This window comes from Aquila chrysaetos, chromosome 1 (genome assembly GCF_900496995.4).
Source record: "Aquila chrysaetos chrysaetos chromosome 1, bAquChr1.4, whole genome shotgun sequence".
NCBI classification, from domain to species: Eukaryota; Metazoa; Chordata; class Aves; order Accipitriformes; family Accipitridae; genus Aquila; species Aquila chrysaetos.
Window position 1 is genome coordinate 30,417,831 of NC_044004.1, and position 24,486 is coordinate 30,442,316.

General features: G+C 39.9%; 1 protein-coding gene across 2 annotated transcripts in view; it reads right to left on the reverse strand.

The window, feature by feature from the left end:
- The window catches only part of SCFD2 (sec1 family domain containing 2), a 207,713-nt gene that overhangs the window by 168,920 nt on the left and 14,307 nt on the right, over positions 1 to 24,486 (reverse strand). For both annotated transcript variants that reach the window (XM_030012465.2, XM_030012459.2), the window contains exon 3: positions 4,098 to 4,225. In XM_030012465.2, coding sequence (XP_029868325.1) covers positions 4,098 to 4,225 — 128 coding nt within the window. The remainder of the gene's footprint in view (positions 1 to 4,097; positions 4,226 to 24,486) is intronic.

The following is a 24,486-nucleotide window of genomic DNA, read 5'->3' on the forward strand; positions in this document are numbered from 1 at the left end:
TACACCTACACAATGGGATATCTGACAAGAAGTTGGCAAATGTCTATCTTCCCCCAGATATTTATCAGCATTCATTTGGGTATCCAAAACACAAATGCAGCTGCCTCAGAGGCAAAATGGACCTGAAGCAGTTCTTAAAAAGCATTGTTTGTTGGTTTGGGGGTGGGGTGGGGTGTATGCGTGTATATAGAGAGAGATATGGAATATTTAAATGCTCATATATTTAAATGGACATCTAGCGAAAGACAGTTCCACCTGTCCACATGCAAACATATACTGTTTTGGGAAATGTATCTAGCCGAAAGGGTTAAGGCAAAACTTAGATGTAAGGGCTATGTTAGTAACATGGCTTCAGTGCCTTTATATCATCCTGTAAAGAAAGGGCTCAATGTCAGCATGCCCACAGTAAGCAACACTGAACAAATACTCCCCAAAAGTCAATACTGGCAGCATTACTAAACCCCACAGGAAATTACATCTTCAAAACCCATATACCCATGTTATGTATTTATGGATGGAACGGATTAAACAGTAAGTAAACCGGATGTAGCATGCATAAAGCCTTTATCCCGGCTGGAATTCTGCGCAGTGCTTTGCCTGCCTTCTCCAGGGCTGACCTCAGAAAATCAAATATGCTACATAGCTACACAGCTCAGGTTTTGTTCCATAAGGAAAGGGCAAAGTAGCTCCACAGTTTTGTGTTCTAGTTGGTTTTATGGACCATCACTTGGCACTTTGTCTCCCTCTGTGATGCAGTTTCCTAAGACTTGCAATTCTGCTTTAAAAACAAACAGGATTTTAAAATGCTTCCAGTGAACAGCTCTTGACAGCTTATTAGCCTGTGTCACTTGCTGAAGTTTGTAACAACAACATAGTTCTTTCACTCACAAAGTGAAATGACAGACAAAATATGCACTTTCCTGTGGAAAGTGGAAGAAATGGAAGAAGAAAAAAAAGGGAAATCTTCCTTGAAGATGGTATAACACCACTTAATGGCCCACCTGAAAACCTGAGTACGAGATGGCTACAGAAAAAGGAGAGACTCCTGCTCTATTTACAAATGTCATGGAGATGGTCTTAAATTTGAAACTGGACTTTCTCCAAGAGTCCATCCACCAAAACTTTCAACAAAATGTTGCCAGCTCATCTTCACCCACCTTCTTTCTACGCTGATCCCTTCCGAAACAGTCAACGGGACTTCCAGACATCCCCGCTACCACTTTCCTTGATCCAACTAATAAAATGAATATGCAAATCAAGAACACCTGAATGCAGTGCTCCAAGCTACTCAGCTCAAAAAATGTGGCCAAAATTGTTGATTTCCTTTATTTCTCTTTCTTCTTCCTCAGAACTCCTCTCCTCTCTCCACTCCTGCTGTGGGAGAAGATGGAGTTCCCAGTGGCCTGCAGACATTTGGGGGTGTTGGGGAGCAGACATGTGTCACCTTCTACAGTTCTCCTACCGTCCTTCCCTCTCAGGATGAGGAGGAGGACACATTCAGAAGACAGCAGAAGGCAAAAGCTTGAGCTCTGTGTTCTCCTACAACTTTCAGTGCTCCTGCCACGCACAGCCAGGCAGGGAAAGAGGAAAGCCGGGCATCAGGCACATTGCTTGCAGGGGAAACGTGGGGAATCACACACACACCCCTCACAGTAATAAGCAGCCCAGAAAACAACAGAATTTATTTTCCTTGCACTGAAAATATGGAAACAGGATGGGATCAAGTTTCTCATCACTGCACAGGGCTCCTGTGCTGCCAGTGTCAGATGTGATGCAGTTTTTCAGGCAGGTGGCCACTGCAGGAGGGCTCAGCTACACCAAATGGAATTCAAAGCTTTGCTTTCAAATGTAATTCACTCCTTATTTCCAGGGGGGAAAAAAAAGCAAAAAAGTAGTAGTAAGGAAAATACTCTTACCATCTGACACAGCTGGTCTTAGTAAAGAGACTAAGAGGCAACTTTCATGCTAGAAAAACTCTCTGACATTTAATATTAGGGCCATAAAATACTCAAAAAATACCCTAAGTGTTGGGAAAACCAGTGTGCAATCCCCCAAGATCTTCTGATACAGGCAGAACCTGAGTTAAAATCATAAAAATTCAAGTCTAAGCACAGAGCAGAGTGAAAGCATTTCCCTTCTCTCCAGCCAGTGTTCCCTCATATCACAGACGCAGTGGAAGGAGCCTTTTGACTAAACATAGCAATTGGGACCAGAACAGGCCACTAGAATTTTTCCTTCTCAGCAAAAGCAGCAATTGATAAACACAATTTCCAGCTTCCCTAAAAAGAACTAAGATGCTCTTTAGCACAATGAATGAGCAATGAACGCTGTAAAGATGCAGACCTGTTCTAAAAAGTCATTAATAATTATGTGTCATTGGACAATGTGACATCTGGGCATCAGTTTCAGGTTTTCTGCATTTATGCTCAATAAGAAGTTTTGATTTTGGTGGCTGTAGTGCCCTCCTTTCGTTGTTTCTCGTTTTGTCCCTGTTTATCGTTTAAAAGACTGCCTTGAATTTTGTTTTATCCTTTGAAGTTCAACTACAAAGTTAACAACTGATTATGATTCTAGTGCAAGATAAATATACAATTCACAAAATAAATAACAAAGTTCCATAAACATTAGTAAATTACAGCCACACTTCAACAAAAACCAGGTCTCAAGAACTATAGTGTCAGAAATTTGTTTCTCCATTAACTCTTAAATGTTTCTACATAGCACTATATTGGACCCAGGTACATCAGATGTTTAGGCTGCCATCAGTAACTGTCAGCTAATATGATTAAGAACCAGATTATTGCAGCCTTCACTGGATACCACAGGAAGGGGACACAGAGGAAAGGGTGGCTGATCTGACCATTCACACAAAGCAGCAAAGGTGGTAGACGGATCATTACCTCTCAAAGACAGGAAGTAATTACTTTTAAAACAAAGCTGAATTTCAGCATTAATGATTTTTTTTTAAGGCATATGTAATAGAAAAACAGCAGGGGCTTCTTAGTGTTATTATGGTGAATACTCACACACACATTATCAGTGAAAGCTTAAACAAGATTTTATTATTTACTGTGCCTTACCTCCTTCAGACAAATTTGTAACAGGCCTCTCACAGCTGCTCCTTTTCCATTTCTTTAAAACAGCTTACAGCGTTACTGTTGCAGAGATCTAGTATTTCTGATTAATAATCTACTAAATGCATGCTCTAGGTATTTGTAAAGACCATACAATATATGAAATGTTATAGTTGTTAAGAGTTCATGAGTTGGCTGTACATCTAATTCTTCTACAATATCTTGGCAGTTTACTCTGGAGTCCCAGATAAAAGCTTATTACTCTTATTCCATGAAGACCTTTCTCTCTTGATGAAAAGTTCAGCATAAAATAGTCTTAGAGTACATAAAATGCAAAAAATTATTGCGGTATAGAGCAAAACCAGTTTTTATGAGCCTAACATCAATTCCTGCATGTCACTGAGTATGATATAGAGTAAGAATGAGGTTCTAAAAAAGCTATTGAAAGTCATTATGTTATAATCTGTATCTCTAATATTTTTAAGAATTCAGGTTTAAAAAGTGCCCAGACACGGTTTTCAGCTTAAACCCTCTCGAGCCAGGCAGCCTTACTTCACATAAACCTCACTACCTGTGTAATGTAATCACTACCTGTATAATGTAATCATACGCAACATCTGCACAACTTCCATCAGATCAGCCCCTATTTACAGTGCCTGCTTTCAGGACACGAGTCCTGCTGACTTTTTAAGAATACCCAAATTCTCATGCTTTGCAGAATAAAGACAAGCAGCACGGCTAACCATTTGCATGCCCTTAACCCCTCCTTCATAGAAGTCAATTGCTTCACCACTGCTCTCAATCTTTTTAAGATTGTTGTATTTAAAAGAAAACACTTGCCTCTCACTTATATACCAGAAATTTCCCATGGTAGCCATGATGCTCACCTGAAATCTGTTGACAAGGATGGGGGTGAATCAAGGATGGGGTGAGTTTTCCCCGAGAGGGTTAAGTGGAAGAAGAGGAACTGACATTATCTTTCACATTACCACTATGTAGGGAAGGGTATGTCACACTACTCACCCATGCTCATCCTAATAGGTAAATTTTCTCTGCTCGCAGCCTCCACAAGGTGTCTCCTAGCCTCCATCACAGCTTCCTTTTGTTTGAGGTTCACGAAGGACTCCCAGAGAGCTTTGGCAGCTGGATCACTGTAAGAAAATGACAGGGTTACACTAAACATTGCTTGAATAATGGAGCAAGCTTAAGACAACATTTATATTTTAAGATGAGTGCTTCTACGTAATAACCCCTCTGAGGTGGGCAGGATACAAGCGAAAATAAAGTGATATAAAAGCTTGTTTTTTCTTAGCGGAACAGTTGCTGCAGTTTTACAGAAAAAAATCTAGAATTTTTTGCTAGTAATTATAAAGCATTAGAATTCATATATAATAAATATATTATTACATGTCAGCCTCTAAGTAACCACTACTGTTCAACCATGGGAATATCAGTAACAGTCCAAACTTCTTCAGTTACCAAAAAGCTATGAAAAGGATGGGCTCTAACTTCCCCATGAGAGTTTAAATCCCAAAACCAATACTTCCAACGCTGAAGGCTGTTGGTATGATTTGATGAACTACCGTCACTTTGGGTTTCATGGATTCTCCTTACGTGAAAAGAATAATCCATAGCAGAATGTAACTGTCCTTATAGTCTCCCTATTGACAGATTTCCTTTTTATTATTGCTAAATTTAAATTAGGAATTTGTGTGGCTCATCTGCACTCTGTTCCCTGTCAGTCTTCTCTCTCCTCCAGGACACTGGATTTGTTGCTGTTGTGAATGAATTCAGTGTTTTCTCAAGGCAGGGGGTGGGGGGGGAGAAGGGAGAAAAAACCCTCGCCTGGGGCTAAAGCCACACACTGGGATTCTGGGATTAACTATGTTGGATTTTTTTTTATTTATTTTCTTTTTTAAAGAAAAAGCTTCCCTCTGGTTTTTCCTCAGGAGACATTTAACTCCTAAATACGTTTTGATGTCATTTACAACATGCTTATAAACATGCCAAACAAGCTTTTGTTTCACAGAAAATAAAAAACCCAAACAACTCATTTGATACCTGTTACCGAGCAGCTGTGCTTACACTCTGCTGCAACGGCAGGGCTGTATTTAGCAAATCTGTGCTACCTCCCAAACCAGGTAAGAGGATCACCAAGCCCCACTCCTGTCATCCCAGGAACCCACATCCTCTATCAAAGCCTGAGTGGGTGGAAGGACCGTGGGAAGAAGGTTGAGTTACCCTTCTTCTGAACAAACCACAAATGAATAGGAAGAGCAAACTTCATCATTTTCATTGCCATGCTTTAAGAAAGGAAAAATCAGATGACCTGACACAGTCTTTCCACTTCTCTTTCACATAGTGCAACTCAACCTTCCTCCAGTGCCGGAGGAAGGAGGCAGCACATCCCAAAGCAGCCAGGGCATCTGCAGCTCCCTCTACTCCATCGCCAAGCGTGATCTGAGCACTAATGCTGCGCTCTGTTCATAGGCAGCAGCTCCAAGGGGATTCCTCACAAGAAAAAGCACGCCAATTTATAACGTATTATAGTGCAAGAAATGAGAGATTTCCAAAGCAACTAGATGCTTCAACACAATCTCTCTTAAGTATTGGATTCTTGGGTATGCTATTTTTACAGACTATCTACTCAATTATTATGATTCAGTCCTACTCACCCAGCAGCACTTTTAAATGCAGCCTATTGATCCTGTTCACATCACAATTACAGGGTATGTCTCACTGTCACTTACAATCGTGCCTGAGGTTTGGATTGCAAGAGGCCACCGCTTTGCCTGTTAACTAATCCCTTCCTGAAAATGCAGTTCCAAATACAAAACTATAGAGATCAGGAATCAGGCCTTAACCAGTAGGAAGCTAGTTTTAAAAAGACTTTTTTTCCTATTTGGAAGAAAAGTCAAGCTTCTGTTTTCTAAGATTTTAACCTGCTCTCATTTTCCCAATTCCCTTCATCACCACAAAGATGAGCAGAGATTCTCACATAAACACAGACACCAGGAGCTAAAACTTTAAAACAAAGGAAAACAAACAACATAAGGAAGGCAAAATAAGTCTCCCAAATTGTGCACAGGTTTTTATAGTCTCATCTTTCTCACACCTATACTTCATAAAGATATTTAGCAAATAGTAAAGTGTGGAAAATTCATCCCAAAAGCATCTATAGACTTCAGTAAAAGTCAGAATGTATGTGATAAGGTTGCACCATTTTTTTACCTATTGCCTTTGCATGCTGCTCTCCACTTCCACACCACGCGTTGATCAGTCCTTGTCAATTTAGACTGCAAGGTCTTTGAAAGCAACATACACTATACTTGTATAATCACAACTACAAGTCCCTGCTTCAGCTGGTACTTCTACTTGCTCGTAGTTTAAACAATAAAACCCCTCTAAAATAACAGACTAATTATTTTGAAGTAAAAAAAAAAAAAAAAAAAAAAAGAGTCATACTAATGCACTAAAACAAAATGGCGGGGTGGGGGCTGGGAGGTGGAGTTACAAAGCTTTTTGCTTTGTAAACTCTTTCTTCCTCCTTTAGCCACAGTAGGTTTTCTTTAATGCCAAGGTCCTAAGTTTGCACGATCCCTGAGGGTTGCTTTAGCACACCAAAAATAGTGAAAAGCAAAACAACTGTGGTACAGCCTAAAAGCAGATGGGGGTCAACCACACTCCTGTACGCTTGCATCTGCGTAGTCCACTGGAGTTTCTCTAGACATTTTTCTTCCCACTGCTTTGCAGAATACCTAGTGGTTTAGGTATCATATACAGAACAATATATAAACAGGATGAGATCAATATATATTTATAGCTCACATACACAGCAAACTGACTGGGTCAATCCATTGAAAGCAGCAGTTCCCATGTTCAGTCATTTTTTGGAAATACGATAGGGGGAAAAAAGCAACAAAAGTACTTGTATGTTTTCTGCTTAAAACACTTTTCCTGTTCCCCCTCTATTACACCTTCAAAGAAGGGCTTTCATCAATGACAAGACAGGAACGGCTGCTGGGAACGAGTCAGTAGGACGCAGTACAGGACTCTCGTGTTGCCTCTTGCCTGATCTGAGAAGTTACCACAACATTTTCGTTTTAGAGATTTCTAACACTCGGAAACAATATTATCTTATCTTCCCCTTTTGGTGAGACATTCGTCTGTGACTGCCTTCCAGCTCTTGTCATGGTGCCCTTCCCCTCCTCTTTTTCCCATCTGCAGTTCCTCTGCTTTAGTCCAAATGCCCCAATCCGATGACACTGGCACTGTAATCAGTGATTTGTATGGGATCCAGTACACCAATTCAAATTTCTCCTTCCTCTTGCATTCCTTGACTTCCCAAGGATTATTTATTGATTTTACACGTTATCTAGTGAACTGCTACACACTGAAGGTAGTTTTCTTAAAAAAAAAAATCTACTTAATTTCAATATTTTGTGCATTACAAAACCTTTAAAGATATTGTCTAAATCACGTTGTTTTGCTTCAGAAAAAATAAATTCTTTGCAGTTATGCTACAATACAGATCAGGAACTCTAAATCACCCTTCAAAATAAATGTCACAACACTAGGTAAATATTACAGTGCACACTTCTGTGCATCTCTATTAAAAAATGTTTTGCAGGCCATGGCAACTCTGAGAAAGGGTTTCACCAATAAGCTTAAGAGTTTTGCTCACAGGTTTTGATACCCTGTCCCCTCCTTTTATTGTTATGGTCATAATACCTAATCAACCAGTCACCTCAGAAAACAGAATAAAACCAAGCGCAGCAGTTATCTGCTAGACAAATTAGAAGTTTATTAAAGAAAAGCATTACGTTATGTCCAGAGATAAGGCTGAAGTCTTTGAAAAGCCCTGTTAGACAGAGCTATACCATTTGATATACATAAAGCAAGGTTTTTGACAGACATCTGATAATTGCAAATTTCTCCCTTCCCCTCATACATAAATGTTACTTTTTTTTAATGAGCCATTCTCTGTTGCAAAACTAATTAAACTTTAACTGCATATAATTTGGACTTTAAAAGAACAACAAAAAAGGCTATAAAGGAAGAGGGAGAAATCTAGACACCTAAAAGATGCAGCTTCCCTACTTCTGGTATTTGCATGCCAGTTTTCAACGCTGAATCATAAAGACAAAGAGGGAAAAGGGACCAAATCATCAGACCCATAATCTATACAAATCCTAAAATGAGACATCAGCTGGCAATAGTGGCAGGAAAGAGGTGCTGATGAGAAGCCGCTCAGAACGACTTGGATGTTCTATGCTGACCAAAGACAGCTGTAGGTGGTTCAAAGCACCTCTCATTTGCAGCCTCCAGAGGCACTCTTTCTTTAATTAAAGATAGGAGAGATGGAAAAATAAAAATAAAAATCAAGAACAGAACAAGTTAGCTGTCAAGTGGCTAACTAGCTGGCTTCCCAAATTTACAATACCCAAAGAAAAGGCCGCTCAATGAAATCTGCTGTTTGCTGGTAGCAAGATGCCAGGGTGAAAGAGCCAAAGCCTTGAGCAGAAGTAAGGGTACAGTCTGGCAAGCAGTTCTTTTGGTGATGTCATGCTAGCTTCAGCAACACTCACTGTGGGGGAACTTGTTCTCATTCCCATGGCACCCCTTTCAGTGGTGGCAACATGTTCCATGTGGGACTATGCATTGAGTCAGATAGGAAAAAGTTGGTAATTTTTCAAGGCAGCTCAGATCCCTAAACTAATTTGCTTGATCTGGACATTTACAGGTTGATAATCAAATGCCTAATCTTACATCTGTTAAAATAATTATAACTCATTCTCTTGATCTGTTCTGGCCCAGTCCTGCAAGGACAATACCGCCAAGGTTATGTGACAGACAGAAAGTGCCCCTATCTGTGATCATCTGTAGGCTTTGTCTAAAAGCTACTCATTTTGAATGCATTTGGGGAGAACAGGCGAGGTTGGTGGCACTGGGATGTGCTATTACCAAGCTGGAAGTAGTAGTCTGGAAATAGGTGAAATCAATTGTTAGTCAATGGAGAACAAACTCTCAGAGTAGATGCAAACCTAAAGGCAAACACAGAAACCTGGGGACACTTATTACCTTGGGGGGTCCAACCATAACACCACAATTTTAGACTTGGCTGAAATGATATGCTTCTTGCTTCACACCACCAGTACAGAAAGATATTTACTTCCCTTACTGCTCCAGGTCTTGTCTATTACTGATAAACTATTAAAATATAGTCTTCCACGTCACTAATGCAAGAGTAAAAGGTCAAGAAGCATTAAGCCCATACTAGAAATTATGTCCACTCAATGACTAAGTGTTCCCTATTTACAATTATGTTTTCAGATCTACCAATAGGCCATTCTTAAGCCCCTTAGCATTTATAATATTAGTTTGGCAATGTATTTCTTCAATCAGCATGTATAATTAACCAAATGAAAACAAGTCAAATATTCTTGTCCAAGCAGCATACCGTAATCACCAAAATTATCAGCCACATCTGTAGTCTCTGGCAAGCTATTGCAAATTATTTTAATATGATCTAATTTCCAGTCAAGGAGGATAAAATTGACATGTACATTATCTATTACTGGATTTTTGCCTGGACTGCTTTGCCTAACAGGACAAATTCAGGTCATCCTGTTTTCTCCTTATAAAACACTAGCATAACAACCTTATTCTGTCAGTTATATGCAACCCTTGCCATGTCCCCAGGCTTACTGAAAACCAGGTCAAGAGTGTCTTCATAACCTTTTCAAAGGCCAAATTGAGAAGTCAGTATCTACATCCAGTTTCCTTCCCAGATCTCCTGTAGCTCAAATCAAGAAAGAGAAAGATGACTTTGTACAGTTTTGGTTTGGTTTTAAACTGCTTCGGGTCAGGTGAAAGCACAGCCCACATCAGAAACAGCAAGTAACCAGGTGGAGGACATCATATGAGCAGGACATCAAGGAAGGAAGAGTAAGCAAATGTGGTTATTTCTACACCTGGCAAAGGACACAGGATTTCAGAGAGCAACTTGCTGACACAGGCTCTGAATAAGTGACAGAAAACAATGAGTGGGCTTCAAAAATTAACCAGCTGAAATGACAGCATTTCATCATAACAAATTAGTCATGTTTGTACTTTTACAGATAAAAAAATCTGAAGGAAAATTGTGATAGTCTCAACATGAGACAGATTGTGTGGTTACTGTATCAGCAAAACTTTCACCTTATGTCTACATAGCTTTACAGCTCAGCTGTGCCTGTGTATTTTCACAAGAGAAAGGGATGAGGGAAAAATTCAGTAAAGATTAAATTAGAGCTTCATTAATACCACAAAGCTGCCCAAAACTGAGCAACTGCTAAAAAAAAAAAAAAAAAAAAAAAAAAAAAATGCGTGCTGCCAACGTATCCTTTGCAATAACTCACATTAGTTTAAAGACAATGCAACATCCACACTAAGTGCACAGCACTTCAAAAAACAACACCAGGGTGGTTAGAAGACTGTTACTAGGAAGGACAAATCCGTTGCTGGCAATATGTCATCTGAATACCGATAAACCAAAGAGAAGCACAAGCCTGCGATAAGATGCAACGATTTGGCTATAAGCCTGGAGCGAGGGGCCACGTGTCAAGAGACATCGTCCCTCTTCGAATTCCCCTGCTGTTTCGGAGAAAGCAGAAGCTGCACCAAGGCTACGCTGGATGTACTGCGCGTTCCTCAACCCACACGCCAGCCTGACAACTGGCAGGGGGGACAGCCAAGTCCCCGACTGCACTCCACGCACAGCAGCCCCCACGGGAAAGAACCAACAGCGACACGTGGAACTGCCTCCCCTGAACAGCCTCCGCTCTGCGCCGCAGGGATGCCACAGGGATGCTGCGGGGAATGCCGTGGGGATGGGAAGAGCTGACCTCCGCTCCGTCGCGCTGCCTGGACACAGCTGGGCTCAGAGAAAGAAGCTGCTCTTCATTTCACCCTTCTGAAAGCGACCAAAGAGCTGTAATATAATCTATCAAAAATTTTCTATACAGAAACAGCTACGAGTATTTCCAGGACGTCAGTCTCTAGCATTGCTGTGTATTTGTGCGCATCCCACGTGCATGCACTCGATGGGCTAGCCAACGTGTGCTCAACTGAAGATGCAGCTATACTTTCTGCAAAGAAAAACACAAAACCCCCAAAATGTTTATTTTCAGATAAATGTAAATTGCACATCCGCAGAAGGGACTAACACTTTTTATTTCTAAGAGAGTAAAATGACAACTTTTTGAAGTTTTAAAATCGCTCTTAGCAGCGGACTGTAATTCTGCTGCTGGACATTTTATATGGTTGGCAAATTTGCTCAGCCTAATTAAATGCACCTCATAGACAGTAGAAACTTGAACTATTTTCCAATCCAACCCAACCTTAGAAAATAAAGTAAACAGAAAGCTAATGTCATCTTGGTATTGTGCTTACAGAAAACTGCAGGAGCATTGGATATTACCACCCTCACTATAGATTAGTAAAAATATTGCAACATGGCAAAACACACAAAACTTCTTAAAAAACAAGCTCTTTGCAGCCATTCAGCTTAGAACATTATTCTCACATCCTCACTTAGATGTGTGTTAAGATGCCGTGCATGTATTGTTTTTTATGATTAGAACATGCAAATGGTACTTTAAAAAAAAAAAAAAAAAAGAAAACACCACATCTGACAGCCAACATTAAAGAACATAAATGTGTTCCTGAATAATTTAACGGTTATTTCCCTGTTTCACTCCAAGCCCTCAAGCCACTCGGTGGGTGTAATCTGCTCTAGACTCAACTGTGGCTGTGTACTTTGGCACCGAGTCAAAACAGAGAGGTTATTGTTTGATTTATATGCCAAGAGCCTCTTAGATAAAGGGCTAATGGCAGGCTGATAGCTTCAGCCTTTGCATGCGGTGTTTATACAGACCCTTCTTTCCTCTCCCTCCTTTCTGCGTGTACTCCAGGAAGGCTGTGTCACATCAAGATCAAGTTAATTAATTAACTCATACTAGCATAATTTGATTGATAAAACAATTGATTCACTAAAGGTCATGGGGAGTGCTGTTAAAACACCAACTTTCCTGCCTGAACAACGCATAAGGTTTTGAGATTTGCATTTTTCTACACTGCAAACAGAAATATTAAAGCAATAATCACACTATAAAAATTGATGGAAGAAGCTATGAGAAATCAATCTCTCAAAGTGCACTGCAAAGTTCAGAAACTATTTCAGTATCTAATGAGATATTTGAGTAAAAAATAAATCAGGTCCTACAACAGGAAGGGTCACGTAAGGGAATTTTCTTATTGTTAGTTCTGTAAACTATTGAACTTTCCCCCAAAGAAAACTAGAGGCCTTGCCTATGTGGTATACTTTGCTATTTACTACATCCAAACTAGGAGTATTTCCTAGTATATAAATGTTTCTGTACTGTTAAAATACTCCTATAGGGAGTCCTATATGAACAAATTATTATTTATGAGATGTTAGCAAACTTCATTATTCAATTATACAATTACTTTTCTGCAAGACACAAGCAGCATAAAATTTTAATTTAAAAAAATCTCATTTTAATGATACAGAAAAAAAAAATCATTAAAAATAGACTAGATTCTTAACAGCCTTTTGCCACTAGTTTATTTTAAAACACTTATTTTAAACAGCAGACAGATAAAACAGAAGCTGCCAGGCATTTTAAAAGCAGTTCTGAGATAATACTCAAGGTGTTGCAAATCAGATTGCAGCTAGGAAGGCTAAAACTTGTGAGCAAAAATGGGAGCTGATGATCAGTCACAAAGTTTTACAATAGATTCTCCTCTGGACTACCTGAAATATTTGTTAAGTAGAAAGTGTTAGAAGTAAAACATTTTTATCAAACTGGGAAGCAGAGAACTTGCTTTGCCTAGTCCTCAGCAGCCAGGAGGGACTGCCAGGCAGCTCCACAGGATACAGCCCAAGTTTTCCTTCGTTACTGGTTTTGCATACAGCTCACTCAACATGGCCATAAAACAAACGGACAGAGCACAGGAGTTACTCTTTGAAAGCTCTGGCTCACAAAAGAAGGGTACACTGTCTAGTGCACTAGGGGAAAGTTGATTAAAATACAGCAATAAGAGAGGGAACAGCTATTATATGCAAGTTATTATATTCAAGCTATTCTATTTAGCTTCATAAAGGCATACCTACAGATACTGACACTTCAGGGCAGTGCTGTACACCTAGTCAAGTTAACTTAAATTTTGCAATCATTTTCAGATGCAGGATGATAAAAACAGGCTGTTAATTACCATTAGGAGAAGAGAAAATAAGATTCACCAGACACGACCAATGATTAACAACAGGAATAGGAAAGTATTCTTTGAATTTATTACTGATCATCACGAGAGAATAAGTTTTGATCATCTTACAATGAAGCATATGAAGTATGGGACAGGATTTTCATGGACATAGTAGCTAAAGTCTAAAAATATGCTGAGAATACACAAAATCACAAGCTCATTTCAGACAGACAAGAATCGTGAAAGAATTATCTCAAAACAGCTTTTAAAATAACACTGTCATTTTAAGTTGCAAAACCGCTGTTTCATATAATCTATTGTGTTCCAATAAAACCATGACCACTATACTCCAAACCAGGAAGAAATATGCTCCGTGTTATCAGTGGAGCATGGGAGAACTTAAAAACAAACAATTCAGGAGTTCTTATAAACACAACCAACATGGCAACCCCAAACTGCCACACAACATCTCTGTTTACCTATAGCTTTTTGCTTGGGGCTGAATTCCTTTCCCCTCCTTCACAGATAACGGACAGTAAATCAGACTCTTAAAATTTGATGTATTTTTGGTCCCACAGGTGAACTGAATTACAATAAACTTTAAGAATTAATTATTAAAAGCTTGGCAAGGATTCAGTTCACATCAGGAACTGATTAAAAAGAGGGGGAAAAAATCCTCCCAACAAAAGTGAACGGTAACACAGCATTCTACATTTTGCCCCCCCCCCGCCCCTTTTTTTTTAATCAAAAAAATAAAAGAGAAACTTAACTTTTCTGGCTCATTCGTCTATCTACTTTACAGATGGCTATACCTATAAAATAGAATATGTACACAAGTCTGATGACTGTGGTCAACCACCATCTGAAGCAGGTTTGTCCCTTGCCAAACCCACCGCCTTAAGTTTTATCAAACATTTCCTCAATCCAAGCATCATGCAAACTTTTAAGGACAAGCATCTTAACCACAGTCCTGTTTCATGTTGATCTAAATATAGATGTATATTTATATATATATAAATATACATGCTGTGATACACATACAAGAAGTTTTCCAGCTTCAGAAATCCAAAAAGTTTAACACATACTTCAGCATCCATGACACTGAACAATTTTACTTGCTAATAACCACATACATGAGACAATGCAGCTGTGCAAAGAATGATTTTATTGAAAAGTAATCCAACTCCACTCATTGCTGCTTCCAGTATCAGAAGACTAATACTGTAAACCAATGACACCAGTGTGCATTAAACCAAAACAGAAAAATAATTCAAGATAGCAGAAAAATAATCTGTGGATTGTATTTTACCATAAGTAAAAAAGTATGACTTTACCATAAAAGTCAGCACAAATGCACGCACATGCACACACACACACAGTGTATCCGGAAGGAAAATTAATTTATAAATCCTCTTACTCTATCCCATTTACATAGACTAGTAATACAAAATTTCTGTATCTGCTTAATATTAGAACAGTTGCTTAGTGAAAAGTTTCTTAGAAAACATTCAGTGCTTTTTTTGCAGTAGAATTTACTACATATATATTTGAACTGTTATGGTGACAATCAATAATCCTTTAAACAGACAGTCATTTCTACAATGTTTCATCTGATTACAGACAGCCAGTACAGCACTTTCCTGTGTTAAAAACAAAGCTACACAGTTCAACGAATAGTTTGGGGAGCTATGGGTTCTCATCACCTTTGTGTTCTGTTTATTTTAGCTATTCCCAAGATCATTAATATCCACTTGAACCTGTAAACTTCAAGGTCAACCAAAGGTGAAACATAAGGAAGCAATATAATATGGAGTATTCAACTGGATTATATGCTGTGAAACATTAAGGCAGTTTCCTTAAACTACACTTTCTTTTCTTTCTTACTAATAGAAAAGATAAGAAGATAAACTCCATATTGAGCCAGAATTTAATTTGGAGGACTTACAGAATGACTAGTAATTCCTTTTATAGAGTAATTTTAAAATTTACTAACTGTGGCTTTCTAGAAAATGCTACGTAATCAGAACAAAATGAGTAGAAAAATATTCATCAAACATTCCATAGATGGACTAAAAATACACCCCCAAAACTGTAATATTGTATAAATATCTTACCACTGCCACAAGCAACATAAACCCCATAACCTAAGTCCACATTGATTGTTGTTGTTAACCTACAGCAGCGATATGTTATATTACATGTATAAGCTTGTAACCAACAGCACTGAGAACACACGAAAGCCTTACAAATACAACAGGTCTCAAGATCAAGAGGGGTCCACTTTTGGACCAAACATCAAGCAAAATCTTTGCAACTCCTGGACTAACCTACCTCTCACACGGTCATCCTTCTGCAGCTGACCCATGCCAACACTAACAAAGCTATATGTGCAGATAAACCAGATCATCTCTATTTGTGATATCAGAGGGAAAAATATATATATAAATTGTTGTCGCCTACATGTGCTGTGGCATCCAAGTGCAGTACACCAAGCAAGCAGAAGAGGCTGACATTGCAGGGAGAAACTACTTAGATCAGGACTCTTCATCTTCTCCTAACCACCCCATGAAAAGGAGAACTAGTGCTTAATTCCATAACACCTTTTTGTCTACAAATTACAAAATTATTAGAACTCTGAATTGGGTTACTGACCAGTACACCAAAGATCCCATTCACTTTGAAAACTTTAAATTAAATATAACACTGTAATGCACGCATACTAGGAGTCATGTAAGCAAACAGACAGCTTTGCAATTTCATATGGCAGCTGATACTGCTACAAGATTATTTCTTCAGCAGCTACCAAATGTTTTGTCGGGAAGAGAGTTCCTCTAAACAAGTAAGGCCGCTCCTGCTGAACTACTGGAAGAAGCAATGGCACAAGCGTGAAATGGCTGGCAAAGGCCCAGGCTCTCCCTAAATAACATTTCTGAAGCCAGCTCTATTCATATTCTATGAAACAGACTGCCAGTGATGTTTCGCACCATTATATGACTACTGTGCAAACTGCAGTATGTTTTGTGTCGTAATGCTAATGCTGGAAGATGTTACCCTGAGGCAAGTCTGGAAGAAGTTCGGGAAGGTAAGGGGTGTAGGAAAAGGAACCCATGCAGAGCTGTTGCTGCTCACCAGGCTGAAGCATGAGTGAAAGGGAAGCATTAGTCATGCGAACAGCCCTGAAACAGAAGCTATGCCTGGCAACTGCACCAACAAGAAACAGATCATCATCTTTGCCAGAAGTCCTTTTATGACAGTTACTTATCAACTTCAAGAGCCTCTGAAGTCTATAATCTTGCATGATTATTATCCTAGAACCAAATGCCTCTGGTTGTCTTAAAATACATGAGTTTCAGCATGTCTCTCTCAAAACTTGAATTATCTCAAAAACTTTACTGAAAGTCAAGTGTACCAATAAACAGGGATTTTATTAATCTTTTTTAAGGCTGCTTCTTTTTGAACTACAGCAAGCGTACTTATCAAACACAAGGTTTGATCATTTTAACCCTTTCTGCTGACACCTTAAGCAGAGGGAGCTGGGAGATCACTGAGAGAGGAGAGCAAGCAAGATGCATCTCAGAAAGGTAGGGCTGGTTTTGACACAGGCTGACTGATGTTTAGGTCTTACTAATCCTTGAAGTACTAAATCCCACTAAGCTCCATCTTGTACACAGACATGATTCTGAACATGTTCTGTGCAAAGAGAAAAGCAGATTAACCATCAACTGGGCAAAGAGTTCTAGCCCTAAGATGTGGTCAGCACACCTCAAAACATTTTAACTCTATCCTTCCTCTAACCCCTATCTACTCCTTTTTTAAATGATGTTATTTAACAATACATAATACATACCGTTATAATTTCCATCCATTAACTAGCCGGTAGGGTTCCCTCCCTTCTGCAATAGCTTCATACCAGCCATCTCTGCAGAATAGCCTTTATTACAGGCCACAGAACATTTAGCTACCCTAAAACTTTCCCATTATTCAAACAGTAGTACTAAAGGAGCTCTTAAACAATTCTGGTGGCACTGGGGCACTCAGTGGATAGTTATGCATCATACTTGGACATGCAAAACCAAGTTTCAGTTCCAAATATGGGGTAGTGTTGTCACTTCTTGCCAGGTATTCAGGACTAAGCTCCTCTGCATTGACTCAGCATGGGACCAGGTCTGGGAGTGCTCCTACCTCTTCTCCTATCCCCACCCCACCCCCACCCAGTAATATATTCTTTGGAAGTCTTCAAAGATTTCTCAAAGGGGCTCCTACAGAAGGGTAAGAGGCATAGCCTGTAATAGCATGTGAAGTTGTTGTCAAGTAGGGTTTAAAAAAAAAAAAAAAAAAAAGGTGTGTGTGTGGGGGGTACTCCAGCTGTCCACCACCATTCAAAAGCAGAAGCAGCACCTGATCTTTAGACCCCAGAGCAACAATTAAAGGCAGGCTGATCCAAATAAACAACCAAGCACACCATAGCAACTGGAGGACTGCCAGAAACAAAATAACTGACCATCCAGATGAAAGCTGAAGCCAGTTTGCTTCCTTCAAGACAAACAAAAGAAAAACCACTGAAAAATCACTGAAAAGTGAAATTCTTTCTGTTGGAATTAGAATTTCTTATTGCAATCTGACCCACCCTGTTTCCCAATTAGCAGATGTAGATATACAGTACTTCACAAGGTAAAGGGAGGGCTTGATGCTGAAAGGCTTCCCATATACGCCACAGCCCTCTTGGTCACTGTAATAAAGCAGACCTTAGTCATTCCAGCATTACCCCAAAATTCACTCTTGTTCCTCTAACAGTGGCCAAACTCTGCAGGGGCAAAGGAAAAAGGTGCACACAAATAATTTCTTAAAATTTTCTAGCATTCATAACCATCATTTAGTCCTGTCTGAGTTTCAATTGGCTGCATTTTAGTCCAACGAAATGGTTCTGTAAAATGTTTCATTCCTACAAGCTGCAGGACAGCTTACGCAGAATGCCAGACCGAGTTACTGTATGAATCAAGTTAATTGAAAGCTTCTGAGTAGGATTTTGTACACTACAAGGTATATCAAAATTCTTGCCAAGCAGCTCTTTAAAATGTGTATATTAAAGAGTTACTTGTCAGGGATTTTAATTTAGTTTTTGGACAAAGCAAATGAATTATGCTAAAAATAAAGTTTGATCCTTACAACATATGTATTACTTGGGAATACTACATGTAACATAATAGGTTACTTTAGAGCATTCTGTTCAATGTTTTAAAGCTATTGCATAAGATTATTTTAATAAAAATGATTCCAGTGAAAAAACAGTTAGTAATGAGGTGCTGACAATTGAATCTACATTCAGGGATTGCATTAGAGTGCCAAGTCCACTTTTACAGATGCACTGGTTAGTTATCCAATAGATGTCCTCAAGGCATGTAAAACCAATATATTTTGGGTCACATTTGGCAGCAGAGGTAGATGAGACAAGTGAAAACATTTACCAAGAACACATCTGAAGTGTGTTTTTCTTATTAGAGAAATGTAAGAAAATAAACCCAGATACCATGGAATGCCAGGAATTCCCTCGCCTCAATGTTTCTGATTTACACGGCCACTTTTTGGTAGTCTCCTTTGACCTCCCTCCCTCCCTCATTTGCTGGCCCAAAGCCTTGAGTTACCAACGCTACCTCCTGACTAGGCCATTCTGAGGGTTTAATGTGCAGGAATATGTCTTCATCACAGAAGGAAAGACAATCCTTTCCATAAGTGACTCAGTTACCACAAAAATCATTGCTTATGAAGTCTTATGGCATAGAAAAGTTAAAACAGTCAAAGATACTCTCTTTATGAGTTAGGAACAAGTATTCAAGTAGAGACTTGGAGACCCAAAATAAATAGTAAAAAAATAATCTGAAGCAGACCTTACATCTTAAAGACGTGTCATTTGAACATGCAGGTCCAGATTCTGTTAGCATGTTGCTGAAAGCAAACTTAGATCAACTTGAGGGCTTGGCCCTGCATATCTTCCTTATTCCCCTCTCTCACTTCAAAGTAGCATATTTGTCATAGTTTCAATGCAAACCTAGAGCCCTAGCTTCTTCAGATCTCATGCAAACCTAATATGGCCAATTCTAGCCTTCAAAACCAAACTGACAGCTATTCAGAAAGAATAAAGCTCCAGCCTCAGGCTTTCATTTCTATAACCACTTCCATACTGTGGTTGATCTGTCACAGAGAACGAGATAAGGACTTCTGTCTACATTGCATATATTTACCCTGTGTTCTGGATATCTTCTCACCACCCCTCCATGATACACTTCTGCCTACCACAGAATGAGTAAGGAGAGCAGAATTTTGCCCTAATCCAAAAATCTCTGGATATTTGGTGGCTTTCTGTAGTCATTCAATATTAACACTGCATCCCCCTCCTAAAAAGGCCTTGTATAAGTGTGTCGTGTGCTGCCTAATTCCCCTCCTCCCTCCACATTCCCTTCTTACCACCAAACCAAGTGTATCATTGATAGTATTTTCCAACCTGTGCAAAGAGTGTTTGAAGCCATGACATATTCCCCTGTCATTAATAAGAACTGCAGCTTTTTCTGTCGAGGTTAATTTCCTTTTTCTAAGGGGTAGCTGGAGCACAAGCATCCATGTGCAGCATACACATTCAGTGCCTGTTCTACGGCTGTTTCCAGTAATTGGAAATGGCTCAATATGCATTTCTTTTTCTGGTTGCTTATTTAATTAAGTAGTATAGTCGTGGAGAGATTTAGGTAAGGTCATAAAACTGTTCTCTCCCACAGCAAATGGGAATCTTTCCCAGTTGAAGACCATTTTAGAAAATACATTCACAATCTATGGAAATTAAGTGGTACTTGGTGTAGCACAGTCATCCAGAGCGTGCAGAAGGACCGCTTCTGGGCCGCAGTTCATCAGGGCATAAAAATTGGCTTGGTTTGGTCAATTTTCACAACCACTTTTGAAACTGCAAGCAGCTATAAAGCAGCAAAACCCATTTCAGCATCTCTTTGCTATACTTCAAGAACACAAGATGCACGAAGAGAGGTGAGCACTGGAGCTAGGCTTTATGAGTTAGAATCCAAAGATCTGCCATCTAAATAACAGAAGCCATGCTAAATAACAGAAGAGGAGGCTGGCTTTTTGGATCAATTATAAAAAATTAAAATCAATAGTTGTGTAAGTATTCATCTGTATAAAAACAGATAAGTATTTCTCCGTGCACAGATTCTGTCTACTTTCCAGAGTAAAAGCATCTTTAAGCTCTGCCAGGTAAATAGCTCACTTCACATAAATTTTAGCCTGTGTAAGCTTTGATTCCTGTTTCATATTAAGTTTGGAATCATGAAAGAATCCCAATCATAGAGTCAAAACTTGCAGCCAAACCTGTTGCCAACAGATAATAGTTTCCTTCCCAAACATTGATTCATCATCTGAATGAGCAGCTATCATTTGTTCTTCTCATCAGTCTATTATGGCACATTTTTCTCCGTTGTAAGATACACCAGGCTTACTTTATAGTATGAGAATGATAAACTAAAACACCCCTTCAGGTCACTCAGTCACCCTCTGTTCTGGCACTATGGTTGAAAAGCAAATGAGTAATTCCAGAGTATGTAATAAGGCCAATGCATATCACTGCATTTTAAAACCTCGTTGTTGAGGTCATTCAGGAGGCAAACTTCAAGGCAGTTGGCCAAGCAGAGTGAGAGCTAGTCTTAGAAAAATCTCACAACATCAGCCAAAGCAACAGTTACTGGGAGATCGTACTATAACACAAGATCAGAGCACACTTTGGAGATTCATGAAGTCTGCTTAAACAGACACAGTCTTTATGCTGCTATTGAACTCTGAATACATCTGCAGGAAAATGCACTGTGGCCACACCAAGAGAAAAAGTTTGCAAATTTACACAGGGGAAAAAAGAAACTCGCAAAATTCACAAACAAAAGCATTAAGGTAACAAGAAAGTGATGTCAGTTTTAAAAGAAATGCTGCAAAGAGCCAAAAAACCACCACCCCTAAGCAACATAAAGATCTTCCCTTTCTGTCCTGACTGCAGACATCACTAGTTACTCTTTGTGATAGTTAATCAGACAGAGATTTGTCCTTCTTACATATTGCAAGGAAATGTACCTGCAGAACAGAGAGCAATGCTGACAAGGAAACAGTCAGAACATAAACTAGCTGAGGGACTGTACTCACTGAAGCTTCTTACAGACATTAAGTTGCCTTGCTGTGCTAAGCAGCTGAAGATACAAGTACTCAGAGACCTGTTGGTGGTTGGACAACATTCTGGGTAACACTCGGATTTATTGTGTCTTTCAACGGGCAAAGGAAAAAGTCAAAAACTTGGGACTTAATGACAGTACTCAAATAGAGATTATATTAACAATAATATAAATACAGGGAGTCCTTCTCCAGAACTAAAAATGTGTCTTCAAAAAATTAAGCACCAAGGGTTCTGGATTTTGCCATTTTCAACTAGCAGATTCTACAGGCAAGGGCATCTCGAATCTCTTGATCCTAGCACTCCGAGGATGGCTATGAGAGTGTCAGAGGGCCCAGGAAAAAAACTGAATTCTGGCTGAAAACTCAGCTTGGGTAGCCCAGACAAACAGTGCAGGTAGAGGTCCTCAAAGCACAAGGAACGAAGTCTTGACCAGTCCAGCCTCCCACGTTCCCCAGAAGTCCTTTTTGTAGGCTGAGAGGCACAGATAAGGAAGAACCGCCCAGCTGATGCCGAGAGCTCGTCAGCCCAATTCATTCTTTATCTCAAGGAAAATAAGCTTCAAGCTTCCTCTTATCTAGAAGGCAACTTCTAAAGGCCTGTCATAACAGGCGATTGAAAAAAGCATGGCACCTATTATGCAGCAGCCTGGTCGGATGGAGAACCCTCATGCAATTCCTCCACCGGTTACTTCAACAAACCCACTAGTGCACCAAACTGGGGTTTTGCAGAGCAGCAGCGAGGTGTTCTAGCAATGCTGTACATTACACAGCGCAGGCGAGCTGGGGGTCTTGACCTCTTCCCAGAATTTTCCACCCTCGGCACACCCCTCTCACCCCTTCCTTTTTTCCATTTCCAGGAGGTCCCGTGTTGAAAGGATCCAGGCAAATATACACATTTATTGTAAGATATAATAAATCTTATCAGCTTGTTCATCTTATCCTGTGGCAACAGTCAATTATGTTCATTTGATTCAGGCTGGTTTGAAACTGAGCAGAAAGCATCTCCTGGAAAGCTTGTCTTGACTGACAAACCCCAGAAGCTGATGCAGCCAGGGCTACTATTCCAAACAAGAAGATACCTTGAGAAATTTCAAACAATACAGAAACTGTGAATAGGCCTCAACTCAGGGCTATGCTCTGAGCCCATATGAGTAAAATAAAGCGGTGAGCAGGAAGACTGCCAGTCCAGGAACATGGTGGCAGCAGGGGATGCTGTGTTTGGGGCATTCCTGCTGTCCAATTCACAGCTTCGAGAAGCGTCTCCTGGCTGGATTGCTGAAAAGGCAAAAGCTGTCAACAGAAAAAAAACCCTGTAAAGCCCAACTCCTCTCCCTGAAAATGGACCTCAGTGGTAGAAGCACAGGGCTGGGCTGTGATTTCTCCTGTCATTGGTGAAGGAAAATTTCAGGTTTTTTTTAATGTGATGTCTGCTTTTCATAAATCCTGCAGTTAAGACATTTTCTCCGTAAAAGTGCTGCTCACCTTCTTCAGAAAGGCAGACAGGAAAAGGCTGTACATGGGTGGTGGCTTTTTTTTTTTGGTTGGTTGGGGTTTTTTTTTGTCTTGGGGGGGTTAAGTTTAGTTTTAAAGCAATCCTCAAGAGCAGAGCTCTGCAGGGCACTGCAGCAGAGGCAGGAGGCCAGGTCCTGGGAGAGCAGGACCGCGCAGCTCCCAGCAGGGGGAAGTGTCCAGCAGCAGAAAACCTGGAGGAGCACCCCAAAAGCAGGGACAGGCAGGGAGACCCACACAGGCAGGGAGCCCCGGCAGCACCCCACTGCTGCTGAACCACCAACAACATACCAGGGCAGATCCAAAAGTGGTTTACAGCGTGCAGCTAACCCTCTCCCCATCTGAAAGAGCCTCGCCATCCATTGTTTTGGTTTACCCTTCCTCCTCCACAAGACTCTCAGTGGATATAAAGCAATATAGTAGTGTCATCTGGATTTTCTTACTGTAGTATTAACGTTTCCTCTTTAATATTAACATTCCAGAAAGGAAAATTACTCTAATTTATGCCATAAATTCCCCAGCCCATTCAAGAATAACAGTCCCAAATTACCTTCTTATTACAATCTTTTATAAGCTTATGCATGCAAAAAAGTTGTAGATATTAATTAAAAGAAAAAAAAAAAACCCACATCTGGCATAAAGGAAATACTTAAAAAATAAAATTGAAAATACCACAAAGATCCAAGAACCGTCCCCCCAAAGCTTAGCAATTAATTCAGTGTTAAGAGGAACATCACTCTGATATCCTTCACATGCTTGTTCCCCAGCTAAAAAAAAAATGGGCGGAAAAAAAAAAATATCAAGAGACTAGACTCAGCCATTCAAAAAAAGCTATTACCCAGCTTAAAAGGAGACTTTAATCTCCTTTCCAGTTTTAATTCTTGCTGCTCTTTTCTTTGCCATACAAGCACAAATAATCTTTCATTTTAAACTCACATCATACAGGTGATTTTTCAATGAACACTGCAGTGGTGTGTTTTACAGAGACCACTGGAATTGCTGTTCCATCAGCTCCCAGGAAAGGGGGCTTGCGGGACACAACTCAAAACGGTCCCCTCTCCCCAGTGCAACAAATCACCGTGCATAGGAGCGGGAAGGACACAGTCCCGAATGAAGGGCAAATGGAGATCCTGCCTTTGCTTGCACTGACACCTTAACTCCTCATGTAATCATTTGCAACATTATTTGTACCCTCCCAAAGACCAGAACCCCTAGGATTATCTGCCATGTGGTCTGCAAACTTGTGTCCTGAGAAATTCCCTGGTTTACTGGTTTAAAAAACAAGTTCCTTGGACAAGGACTAGAAGAGGAAACAGGAGTAGCAAGCCAACAGCAGAGCCAGGACTGGAATACAAGTCCGTTCACCTCACGGCCTTCCTCTATGCTGAGGGTTGTCAAAGTCCCACCAGTACAAGGAGAG